The sequence below is a fragment of the Lytechinus pictus genome, chromosome 1, assembly GCF_037042905.1.
Source record: "Lytechinus pictus isolate F3 Inbred chromosome 1, Lp3.0, whole genome shotgun sequence".
Lineage (NCBI taxonomy): Eukaryota > Metazoa > Echinodermata > Echinoidea > Temnopleuroida > Toxopneustidae > Lytechinus > Lytechinus pictus.
The window spans coordinates 35,717,963-35,731,490 of NC_087245.1; the positions used below are offsets into that span (position 1 = coordinate 35,717,963).

General features: G+C 37.7%; 1 protein-coding gene across 1 annotated transcript in view; it reads left to right on the top strand.

The window, feature by feature from the left end:
* The window catches only part of LOC129261824 (glutamate--cysteine ligase catalytic subunit-like), a 40,585-nt gene that overhangs the window by 19,578 nt on the left and 7,479 nt on the right, over positions 1 to 13,528 (top strand). Inside the window, exons 6-12 of the mRNA XM_054899861.2 lie at positions 1,101 to 1,217; positions 2,050 to 2,108; positions 3,146 to 3,360; positions 8,919 to 9,035; positions 10,144 to 10,282; positions 10,748 to 10,860; positions 13,317 to 13,409. Coding sequence (XP_054755836.2) covers positions 1,101 to 1,217; positions 2,050 to 2,108; positions 3,146 to 3,360; positions 8,919 to 9,035; positions 10,144 to 10,282; positions 10,748 to 10,860; positions 13,317 to 13,409 — 853 coding nt within the window. The remainder of the gene's footprint in view (positions 1 to 1,100; positions 1,218 to 2,049; positions 2,109 to 3,145; positions 3,361 to 8,918; positions 9,036 to 10,143; positions 10,283 to 10,747; positions 10,861 to 13,316; positions 13,410 to 13,528) is intronic.

A 13,528-nucleotide genomic window follows, 5' to 3' on the forward strand; every position in this document is an offset into this window, starting at 1 on the left:
TTTGAATGCACTTTATTATTGTGATGAATCATTGTGGGAATAGGAAAGAGGTGCTGGTGATGGGGTTCTTTGAGGGGGAGCAGAAGAAAATCAAAATGCAAATTAGATTTGATTGTTTGTTTAAATGCTTTGTGACATGTTTGCCTTTGGGAATGAAGGTGAGTAGGCCAAACTTGTTGTGATTTGCCATTAAACCTGGGTGCCTTGTCATAAAGCTTAGCAATTGATCATAGGGCTGATAAATTATGCAAAATTTTCGGGACTAATTTTCATAGGAACACCCAGTAATATCACAATTTTCTTTTGAAACTTTTTTTGCCCATATTTATAAAGTATCCATTTTTTTCTGATTTTCTCGAATTGACCTCCTATGGACTTTGGCCTTTTTATATTCATATACTCAATTATACATGGGCTCGGGGGATATTTTGCTCTCAAAGTGCTCAAAAGAGCCCAAGGAAGGGGATGGGAGCCCCCAAAGTCCCATTCACTGCAATGCGAAAGCTTATCCAATGTTGCAGATTTAGGCTATAGATTGTGAAAAGTGAAAATGAAAGTTTATTTATGTACATTGCTGAAATCACAGCTGTCGAAATCGGTTTCTAATTGTGCATTGCAGATGGAAAATGCAGTAGGAATGTTTGCACCTGTTATGAACTTGTTATATCTCCATCGTGACATATTTGACTGTCTAGTAGTCCCTTACTCACTGGAAATTCATCTGGACATTAATGTAGATTGTGTTTTGATGGGATGGGTTGGGATGAAGCGGGGAGGGGGGGGGGTAAGACAACTTATTTCATGGAATTCATTTGAATGTCATTGAGCATTTTCTACCAGAGTCATTTGGCACAGATAACAAACACTTTGCAGGTCATTTTTATTGCATTTTGTTTGAGCTCATATTGAGATCATTACCACAACTAGCATTATGTTTAACCCTTAGTTAACTGGGTGGGTGGGGGGATGACCAAATTAACCCCCTCAATTAATTCAGGTTTGAAGTTAATTATTCAATTAGCGTTTGAAATTTATAGCCAAGCAATTGTCATGTCTGGAACAGTTTTCATCATACCGATCATTGTTACTTCTATTTCTAGACTTGGCTGTCCAGACTTCTCCATCCCTTCGTATACACCAAACCCATCAGATGACGGTGTTACCAAGTCCATTTTTCTTCCAGATGAAGTCATTCATAACTCTCATCCAAGATTCAGGTAAGTGTATTTAGCTGTGGGTGTGACCTCTGTTTACCACCACGTCCACCCCCAACAACAGTCACCGTCTTCCCCAACTTAGCCTCTCCTCAGTACAGTGTTAAAGTTTTGTGGTTTATCTTTGAACTTGATTTCACCTGTTTGATTTCACCATTTTCTGAATGCCAATTTGGTGTTTAACTTCCACCCTAACACCTCGTATGAAAGTTGGGCGTTGTACATTGCGTATGCACCATGAAATAGTGTAAAAATATACCAGGCTTTGAGTATAGCGGGAATTATTTGTCCAAGGTTGGACTGGCATTACTATTTTTGACCTACTTTTCCCGAAGCCACGCGCTCAGCGTAATGCTGATTTGTGCCTGCGCCGTCCCTTCACAGGACTTGTAGAGACACCTTTCTGACTGTTGCATCTGAAAGATTGCATGATCTGTGAAGTCAATGGTGGAATAGTGCACTATTCCATCATTGATGTCACGGAATAGCAAATTTTTTAAAGTGGGTGTTTTGTATCAGCCCTGTCATCAGCATAGCTAGAATATGTTTGGTCGCTTGAGGCTGTCTGAACTAATCACTATAGAAGGTTTGATTTATGTAGGATATAATTTTAGCTAACACAATTTTCAGGACAACTCCCCAGATAATGTAAATTGTTCCCAGGCAGGAGCATATTCCTTGAAATGCTAAAGGACCTCATTGGCAGCTATGCTAAAAGGCAAGGTGATATTTATAGAGTGCGAGGAATGTAAGAAGGAGCATTATTGTTATTATACTACAATATTATTTGATATGATATTTACATTGACAACATTTCACTTTCAATTATTTTCAGGACATTGACCAAGAACATTAGGAAAAGGAAAGGAGAGAAAGTGGCTATTAATGTACCAAGTGAGTTGATATCATGCATGCGTACTAGAAATTTGATAGTTTATCACATTACAACAACAGGCAGTTCAAATAGGTTTATCAATTTTGTTTTGGTTTGTTATGTCTCTTCTCACTGGTTACCAGAGGCACTATGTTTTCATGTCATCCGAAGGCTGTCACATTAATAATTCTTGTGATTAAAAAAAAAAAGATTAATCATCTTTAGATTTTATCTGTCTGATTATTTTTTGGGCTATCAATGACAAAGTTGAGAAGTCACAGAGATGAACCATAAACAGAACATGTCGCCCGTAGTAAGCGCCTTGAAAATGTCATGGATTATTATTATTATTAGTTAAATGATGTGTTTTAAGTGTAATTTTGAAGAGCTGTATGAGGGATGGACTTGGCTCATGTCTGCATGTTGAAATGATGATCAGATTAGATTTAGGGGGTCAGGAGGTGAAAGGTCAAACGCATCATTACGTATATGAATTGACTTGTTCTCAAGATAACTTAAGAATAGTTTGATTTCAGATCAAATCCAATCTCTGCATTTCAAAGTAACAGATGATCACAAGGTCAGAGATACATGTAAATCAGAATTACATTCATTCATTCATTCATATTCCATCAGAAGCGAAAATGGACTCTCAACAATGTCAACTCACCCTTTACAGTGTATATGCATCTGTCAGTGAAAAAAAAGTTTCTTTTTTTTTAATGAAGGCTCAGCTAACTGAGGAAGAGTTGATTGCAGAGTTGGATTAAACTTAATATTAATTTCATTCGCATCTACAGTGTATACATACAATATATGTGCTCTGAGATAAAACGTTACAATCAATACATAAAGAAGAAATCAAACAATGATTATTTACGATGGATGTATGCAGGCAGAAAAAAAATTGGAGATTAACAAAGTCCAAATACCTGTAGAGGCTGATGAAATTTTGACAAGACAAAAAAAAAAAAGAAAATACCCAATAAAGTTGAAGAATATGTTGCAATGTGAATGAATTATCCATTGGATCCACTGATTCTTTGTGTATATGTAGTTTTCAAAGATACCAACACACCAAGCCCGTTTGTAGAGAAGTTTGAGAACGACTGGGATGGCGAATCGGCGAGAGCAGCCAAACCGGACCACATCTACATGGATTGCATGGGATTTGGTATGGGCAATTGCTGTCTTCAGACTACCTTTCAGGCTTGTAATATCACAGAAGGAAGGGCACTCTATGATCAGCTTACTCCACTCACACCTATACTGGTACGTGTTTTAACCATATAGTTGTATGTTATTTCTATATTGACTGGTTTGTTCTAAACCAATCACAGGCAGGGATTTCAGTAGCTTTTAACAGTTGTCGGTGAAAATATGTTTCATGAGATTGAATTGAACATATATTAGCGATTAATCGTACGCTTGATTTTCACGATTGATCGAGTACATTGTAGTCGATGGAATCGATCGTAGAAAATTGTTCTACGATCATTGCTAAGCTTTGTGTTACGGGCCCCATGGTGGTAGTATTAATTTACATTTTATTAACATGGATCATTATTTGTCAATAAACAAACAAAATAGACAAATCACACTATATAAATGGAATGTCACCATTCAAGGTCAAAGGTCATTTGAGATTTGTTTTGTTTTTTATCAAAAATAAAAATTTTACACAAGCTTTGTAAGAATAGTGATCATAATAATAATAATCCGCTTTTATATAGCGCTTAGTACATCGGAACGACGTGTCTAGACGCTTTACAGATACATTATTACCCCTGTCATTTGATTCAATCAGTCATTCCGCACACGATGTGTGCACATCCTCCACTCCCTGGGGAGTATTCCAGTCAGTCGCCGGTAAGATGTACACAGAACACCACATGCTCAGATGTTTTATGGATGTATGGATGTAATATTGATTTAGTATCGAGTGAATTATCAACTGTGTAATAAGAATTTTAGGTCCCTAGGTCAAGATCAAAGGAATTTCAGGTCAATAACTGAATTGAAATTAGTATTTCATCATGATTGCAAAACTATTGGATCAATCCCATTGACTTTTGTATTTCATGAAGCCTGTATGTGAGGCAAATCCCCCCTCCCCCCTTTCACAAAGAAAACAAAAACAAGTATATGTGATGTTTTCACGTCCATTTGTTTAAAGGGGAATCCAGCCTTGGCCATAAAATGTTGTGTTGGGAAGGAGAAAATAAATTAAACAGAAGGGTGAAAGTTTGAAAGAAATCGAACAAGCAATAAGAAAGTTATAGCTGCTTTAAAATTGAGATCACTAATACTATGTAGATTTCAAATTGGCAACTGCGTAAGTAAATTATGACAAGGGGCAAGGACAGCTTTCCTATAGGCCATGTACTTTATTATCAGGGATTTGTGGTTTTCTCTTATACCCCCATCTCACTAGATGGCGATTTCACTGCGATCGTCAAAAATCGACAAAGCGTGGTATAACGTAGCTTGATCGTGCCTTGATCTTTTCAATCTTCTCCGTCGTACCTTGATCTTTTCTGAAGCGGCAAGGATCGCCACCATCTTCCTGGTCGCCACAAAATTTTGAACATGTTCAAAACTTACGTAGCGAGATCGCGGAGGTGCTAAAGGGCATCACAATCGAGTCATGAGCGTATTACAAACGACATATTCGTAGCTGTAACGGAGCCCCAACGCATAAAGCGTAGTATAAGCGCATTAAAAGCGGCACCGATCGCCCGTGGTTTTCAGGCCCGTTCCCAAGACAATTCTGCTACGCTGCTTCCGTTTACAAGGCGACTGCCTTGCGCTCGACACGCTTCACACAGCTTCCACCACGACGCTTCCTTCTTTGGGTGGCATGTGGCACACGTTCTCAGCCCGCTACAGGCGTTCGCGTTGCGCTTTTGCTGCGCCGCTGATGACTGGGCAGCGATTGCGCAACAACCGTCCGCGCTGCTATAAAACGCCGTGCCGATGGTGGCGGATTATCATATTTGCAACAGATTACGAGGCGATACCACGGCGTTTTCAAACATACCTCCCAGAAAAAGGACCAGAAAAGGGAAAGCTGCCCAAGGTACCCCTCTAATTTTAGGCCGGCGGTCGAAGAGGAAGATCAAGGGGTTATGGTGGTGGTAGAGGAGGAGGAGGTAGAGGAGGAAGAGGAGGGGGTACAGGAGGAGGATGAAAATCTTACTGCTGAGCCAGCTGGAAAGAGGAAAAAGAGACGCTCACATGTCTTGATGACGAAATGGGTTACCTCTGCAGAAATAAATAAATTGATTATGTTTTGAAAATAAATTGAATTCTAACCACAGTGACAGTAGACAACATCAAATTTTGTTAATGATTCGATCACTAATGTATTGCTTGGGAAAGGCAATCTTTAGGGAGATTCTGGCATTGTGCCCCCCTCCCCCTCCCTTTTTATGAGTGCTCTCACATCAGCAAATTTGAAAGGAATTTACCAAATATTTTTGAGTGACAAACTTTTGTGGAAAAAAATAAACAGAATATCAAAGATTTGTATGCTCTTTTATGAAATTCTGGATGCATCCTCATATTAACTATTAGGCTCGTCGACATCTTTTGAATGAAATTTTAAAAATATTGTATATTATGACTTAGGTGACAGCCAGGATCGGACCCTTTATCTTTTTGGCCTCCTCCTTCTCCTGTCCTCGCATTCAACTTTTAACTGATGTTCTTTTAGAATGCCAAGATGTATAAGTCCAACCAAATTCTGGACATCCATGTTGGTCGGAGGTTGGCAATTGACTGAAAAATGTGTCATGTGCCGCGATTAGTATGCCGATTGCTTGAAATCGTTTTAAGAGCCCATCATGAACGTAACATAATCGCTTCATTCCTAGCACCACCGTACCGAGGTCCTAATTAGCGTATGAGCCTCGTTGTACGATCGCTTTGATCGCAGAAGCAGCGCATCACATCTGCCTCGAATCGTCGCAAGAAAGTGGCATCGTCGTACTTTCAGCGTATTACCATCGCCTTCAGCGCAGGTCGGTCGCATAGAAGTTGCAGTGCAATCGTCTCGCAGGCTATAAATAGAATTCGAGGAAGATTCTGCTACGATTTGCGGGATTTACACAGATCGCCATGGTCGCCACGATCGCCTTCCTAGTGAGATGGGGGTATTAAGTACCCATTCCCCTGGGGCAGTAATCTAAATATAACCCAGGTAGTATATTGTTTTATGTCCTCATGAAAGAAAAATATAATTTGAAATAAAACTTTTGGGGAAAATGACATTTTAGCCATAATATGTATTGGAGTACATGGAAGAGTAGTCCTTGCCTTACATCACTATGACATCCCATATGCGGCCAATTTGAAGTCTCCATGGGTATAGTGATTACCAATATTTACAACTTTTAAAAATGTATAACTTTCTTGTTGTTTGTCCAATATTGTTCAAACTTTCACCTATCAACTTGTCTGATTTTTCTTTTCCTTATAAAATTAAGTTTTTATATGGGTTGGATTCCCCTTTAAACCTGTAGAATAAAGAAAACGAGAGCATATTTTATATTTCAACGTCACAAAGCCAATACTGCTGCTATATTTAATTTCAAGTGCCGATGAGACTGCAAGGGGCACTTCAGTTGTTTATTCATGCATTCATTAATATGTTTATTTATTCATCTGTATTATTGTCAAAGGGATCAATGTTCAGGGGGCCGTTTCATAAAGCTGTTCGTAAGTTAAGAGCCACTTTAAGAAGGACTGGTGATCCTTTCTTACACGCTAAATCATCGCCAATGAATTTACCATAAGAAAGGATCACCAGTCATTCTTAAAGTCGCTCTTAACTTACGAACAAGGACCTGGAAAACCCCAACATATTTTAATGTACACTGTACCAAATACATTCTATCAGAACCAGCAGTGTAGTGAATAAGGTTTGGTCTGTCAATCTTTTAATTGCTTCAAGGAAAAGAAAATGGATCTCAAAGAGGAGCAATCATGCATGCCAACCAAGATCCAAGTTACACATGATTAAGTAATGTAAAAATAACAAAGCTCAAACTTTTCACAATCTTTGATTCTACATTATATAGAGAGAAATGCTACATGTACCATTTCTAGAGCTATCATGGTCGATTGCCCCTCAAAGCCTGCCTTTTCCTTTGATCAAAGGTCTATAATATGAATTATACTTTAATCTCATCCAACATTCTAATATCTAAAACTTGTATTAGCCGTTTGATTTTTTTTTTACAGCCGATTCTCTGAAAATATTCAATTAAAAAAAATATATCTTGTGCCCTTATTCAGCGATATATTTCTACAATTCAAAGGGTCCTTTGAGTATTGATTTTACAAATTTAAGTCTAGGAGATTATATCCTGAAATTTTCAGTCCAGTCTATGCTCTGGAATAGGTTTTTCTATCAAATGGAAAAAGCACAGAGATATTTTGATATCTTTGATCGATCAAAATAAATTTTCATGTAATGTTGCAAAATTGGACTGTAAAACACATTTTCATTCCATATATCCTCAGGGTATACGAATTAATCTAATCTAGTTAAATGAATTGGAATAGTGATAAACCAAATCGAAAGTGAAATTTCATACCATTGTGCAAATGAGAATATTCGCTATTGATATTGTACATTTATGCCTCTGATTTTAGTGAAAATGCTAGAATTATGGACTTTTTCAAGGTAAATCCATCGACATGATCAAACAAAAGCAACATTCCTCAGCAGGAATGTGTGTCTCTAGCTCGCTGCCAATCAAGCACGCATCACATCTGCAGGCAGCGGTGCACAGTCATTCATTTTACTTGGCACAATTAAAGGAAACCAAAACCCATGAAGAGAGACAATCTTAGTGGAAAGAGTAAAATGAGAGGAACAATTTAAAACAAGTTTCATCAAAATCGGTTGTGAAATAAGCAAGTTATAGACATTTAAAAGGTCTTGTTGTACTTTCTATGGGGATCCTCAAATTGGCAAACATGCTTCAAAATGGCTGATTTTGTGGACAATTCTCCATTTGTTTTGTACACAATTTTTCAGATTTTCCCCATCATCTTTCAAATTGCACCTTGCCTCCTTCTGGGCATAACATATGTCATGGGAAAATATAATTCACACCACATATGTCAAGGTCAGGAGGAAATGATGTGAAATATATAAAATAAAGGAGAAACTCTTAAAATTTGTGTACAAAACAAATGGAAGGTTGTCTACAAAATCAGCCATTTAGAAGCATGTTCGCCAATTTGAGGATACCCATAGAAAGTACAAGACCTTTCAAACATCCATAACGTGCTTATTTCATAACCGATTTTGATGAAGCTTGTTTTAAATTGTTCCTCTTGTTTTACTCTTTCCAATAAGATTGCTTCTCTTCTTGGGTTTTGGTTTCCTTTGATTTTTGTTGTAGACTGACGTCACCTTTGAAACCGTGCAACTGTGCTTGTGCAACGGTATGAATGTCGCACATTCAGCCTCCCATTTGATTGCGTACGACAAGCTGCAAGTACGGATCGTCCAATAATGAATGATGAAAAATGAAAATCCATATTTTATTGTTCGAAATAGACATGAAATGAAATACTCTGAAAATTTGCTTTGCCCAATTGATCGTGGGCCCGGCAGCCGCTGTGCAGCGCCAGATCGACGAGGCTCTATCCCCAATCGTTGAACGCCAAACAGTAGCAGCAACTGCCATCTTTTTAACGTCTTTCGGTCTGACGCGGCCGGGGTTTGAACCCCCGACCTCCCGGTTGTGAGACGGACCCTCCACCAACTGAGCCAACACACTGGTATATATTTGTATGTATATCTTTGCTTACAGATGGCATTGAGTGCTGCTTCTCCGGTGTACCGTGGGTATCTGTCTGACGTGGACTGTCGATGGGATGTCATCTCTGGCTCTGTTGATGACAGGACTAGGGAGGAAATGGGTATGCAGGTAAGACTACTACCTCTGCCTACCGTAGATGGCTGCCCAAGGCACTTGCCATCTTCTCAAATAGAGTTTCAATTGTACCATATGATGGTACAAATCCATGGGTTATGCACATTTTATCACGCTTCATTCAAGCACGAAATTAGCACCCTTTGCTGGCGTTTCATTTATAATTGGACTGCTTTGTAGTGTAAGCGATAAAATCTGCATAGTCCAATGTTTTGTACCAACCTCTCTTTGAAAATACAGGCCATTGTGTCTTGAGATTGTTCATACATACTTTTTACCTCATAGAAATCTGGATTGGCGCTTAGTCAAACCGACTGATACATTGGTGCCCAACTGTTTCTCCTGGTTATGGGTGCGATTTCTTGCAGAGCAGTGGAACGATGTAACAAGGAAAGACTGTGACAGCCGATCATTTCAAGAACTAAATTCAAACTAAGTTTCAAATGGGACTATGGAAATAAGATTACCATGCAAGACTACCCATTTCCTTGTTTGAATTTATATGCCCCATGACTTTACAATATTGTTGTACTATTCTTCGCTCACCCGGAGACGGCATTGTAACTTCAGTGCTCCGCTGAGTAATCAATAGTGGCAAACACATAGAATAAGTATGGCCTTGCCCATACATATTCAACAATATCAGGCAAGCAGATAGATGCAAGTATGAAAAATATCGGACAAATAAAAAGAAAGAAGGAACTACTCTTCCATTTTCTTCTATATACAAAATAGCTTAAATTTCATTTTCCTTTTGCTTCAAATAATATGGTTCAATCAAGACACCATAAAAAATACGCTTTCTAATATACCTTGATTACTGCCCCAGGGGAATAGGTATTTATGAGAAAAACACAAATCCCTGATGATTCATCGTCCATGGGAAAGTTAATATCCCCACAGGGTTTTCGATGTACACGTACATGAAAAATATCTCATACACAGTAGAAAGGAATTCCTTGAATTGAAGTAGTTATGCTAAAGCCAGGTCTGGGGTCTGTGTATAGCCTTTAAAACACATTATATTACAAACATTGTGTCATGTGATTGGATTGTAATTATTGTTCTTTTTCTTTCTCTTTTGCTATGACTATTGCTGTAGGAATTAAGGAACAATCGATTCAGGGTTCCAAAGTCTCGGTATAGCACGGTGGATTGCTACCTCTCACCAGCGGGAGAGAGATACAATGATACTGATCTAGTGCTTGATGAAGAGCTATGCCAAGACATGATCGATGCTGGTATGTCTAATCAATACTAATCATTTACATCCTGTATGGGTACATTGTCATTTTGTCTATGCCCACTTCAGCTGCTTTCATGCTGGTCTCTTCCCACGCCCACTTCAGCTGCTTTCTCGCTGGTCTCTTCCCACATGGTCAAATCCTAGATTTTTTCACAACCATTTCATCTACTAATTACTAAGTATAATTGCCATTTAGCCCATTTATAATTTGGTTTTATTTTAAGTTAAAACTTAAACAATGTGATTTTTATCTATAAACCCAATGAAAATTCTGTTTCAAGCCAAAATTTGTAATTTATTCACTTTTACAGATAAAAACTCAATTGATCTCATGGTTTTATGATAATAAAAAAAATACTACTGACAATTTCCATCATACAAATTATAATCCCCCTTTCACAAAAGTCAGTTTCCTGCATTGTTCATACTTTTTTTCTCAAACATTTTGATATGTTACCAGGTATTGATAGACAGTTAGCCAGGCATGTAGCACATCTATTCATCAGGGACCCGGTTTCACTATTCAGTGAGAGAATAAACCAAGATGATGCCAATGATTCTGATCATTTCGAGGTAAGCAAAGTAAAGTCTGAATTTGCTACTGGCTTATTCTTCTGACTGAATTACAGAATAATCATTAGGCCTTAACCGATCGGGCATCGTATCGGGCCGATATTTTGCGGCATCGGCAAAACATCGGTATCTACAATCTTTCTGATGAATGGCTGATGCATAGCCGATGGAAAGTGCATCGTGCTGTGGCTGGTCGTGAATGAGTTCTTCTGAGTTTTCTCCCTATTTTTCTTCAATAAATATAAGAATTTGTGGTCTTGATTTCATGAATAATGATAGCATGGCTATTGTTTTGGTAGTAGTTTAGTTTCCTTTAAACTTCTAGTAAAATTGCATTGAAGTTGCGATTGTCTCCAAACTTGTCTGAAGATGCACGCTAAAATCGACTGACTAAAGTAAGCTGACTATTACGTGTGTGTCAATTTACAGATGAATGAAATGATTGCAGATTGGATAAAAACATGGTTACAGATTTTTTTCTACTTGATGAAAGATTTAGATAAATAATGATATATATTTCCTGACCCGAAGATATTTCAGTATTTTTTTATCGTTCTTACCTACGCAATTTAGATCCCACTACAATTATTGTCATTTGTACGATTTCCAAATTGGCACTAATGTACACGCCATTTTCGGGCTTCAAGCTTTCACACACTGTCCCAAACATGTCATGGCACCTTCCATGTACCATACCGGTACCTCAAACTCGCCGTACGCATTTTTCCCAGTCTTAATAGCTAGCCTCATGAAGTACTTGTAACAATAAACAAACAAGTTGAAACAACTGACTCAGAAAATACGGGTTACATTTTGGCCATTGAACTTTTGTTGACGTTTTTAAACTTTTACCACAAATTTGGGCGGTTTGGGCTGAGTGGGAGGTTGTTTACAATATATGTCATGCATTAGTAGTGAAACTATAGCTGCCAGGCTGACAAATGTTTGCATTACCGTATCTGTAACTTTAGTTTTGTTCATCGGAATGTATCGGTATTTGCAGATACAAGGAGGAAAAATATTGGCACATCGGATCGGCCATGAAATTCCATATCGGTTAAGGCCTTATAATTTATATTATTGAAAGTGCCAAATGCCACTTCACTCTGGTTCTATTTGTTTTTTATTTATTTCACCATGTAACATGACATTCACATTGACAAAATAATAGTATGAAATTTGCATATAATAATGCATAGTAGGAACAAAGCATAAACAAATTATGTATAAAGTGCAGAGCTTCGTGCAATAACATTAAACATGGCTTGCAATAAAGCATCCATAAACAGAAACAAAAACAAATAATTACATAAAAAAAATTATGTCACTATATCATATTAAGATAGGAAAAATAGACATTGTTCATATCTTATGTATAATAAAGACATTATCATGTACCTCAATATTACTGTGGAGAAATATCACCGAGAGTATTTTGATAGTTATAAATCTTTGATATGTTTTGATGCTGAATTTATGAATATATACCTGATATTATGTATGCAGATAAGTAAGGGTTTTAATGGATATTTTTCATTTTGTATTTAAAAAATACAAACTCATGCAGCAAGTAGCAAATCAGAGGAAGTGTCGCGCATTGATATACAACTGATGTTGACATTTTGTAATTTTTTTAGATTCGTTATTCACTATTAGAATAAAAAAAAAATGCCTTGAGAAATGATTGATCACCACAATTGTCGAAAAATATAGGCTACATGTAGGTACATGTTTTTAAATCTTCATTTCGTTTGATTTGTGTTAAACATGTACATTGAACAATATCTAGCTTCCATCTATCAGGCTCAATAGGTGGTCAGTACTTTGTAAATTAAGAAAAAAAACATCAAGTAATGTCACATGACACACACATCTCTTCTTTCATTTAAAGTGTATAAGCCTGCTCTCAATTTATTTCATGCTAATGTTCATTCCGTTACGAGAACTAGAAATGCGTCTGTTATAACTCTCATAATTGACCGGTAATGGACATTATACAACTACCAAGAATGTTCTGTAATCTGATTGGTCATAATCGAATCACATGATATTCAGCGAATTGCACTATATTGCATCCAAAATGCACTATCCTGCACTCTGACGTCATACCAAAATTATTATCCTGCACTCTGACGTCAGAGTGCAGGATAGTGCGAGGTCTGGAATTATCTAGAATTATCTGGAATTTAGATCCAATATAGCGTTCGGGGCAACTCCATGGGGGAGGAGGGGGTTGTATAAAACAAGCAATGCACGCATTCTTGTGCATAGAGGACCTAAATAATGAACTCTGTGCTTGACTCGCCAAATGGATATACCGCACTCGGTCCTGCGGACCTCGGTGCGGTATATCCATTGGCTGTTCTCGCACATCGTTCATTATTTTGTCCTGTATGCATGCGCTTACGTGCATTATTTGTATAGTGTGATATGTATATTTTTTTGTATCTTGACAGAACATCCAGTCAACTAACTGGCAGTCCATGAGATTCAAGCCCCCTCCTGTGAACTCTAAGATTGGTTGGAGAGTAGAGTTCAGACCTATTGAAGTGAGTTGAATCAAATCATCAAGATATCGTTTATCTGGGGCCGGTAATACAAAGATTAACAATCGATTGTATGGTAGAGTTGTAAACACTTGATTGCTTATAATGGTCAGTGTGATCAA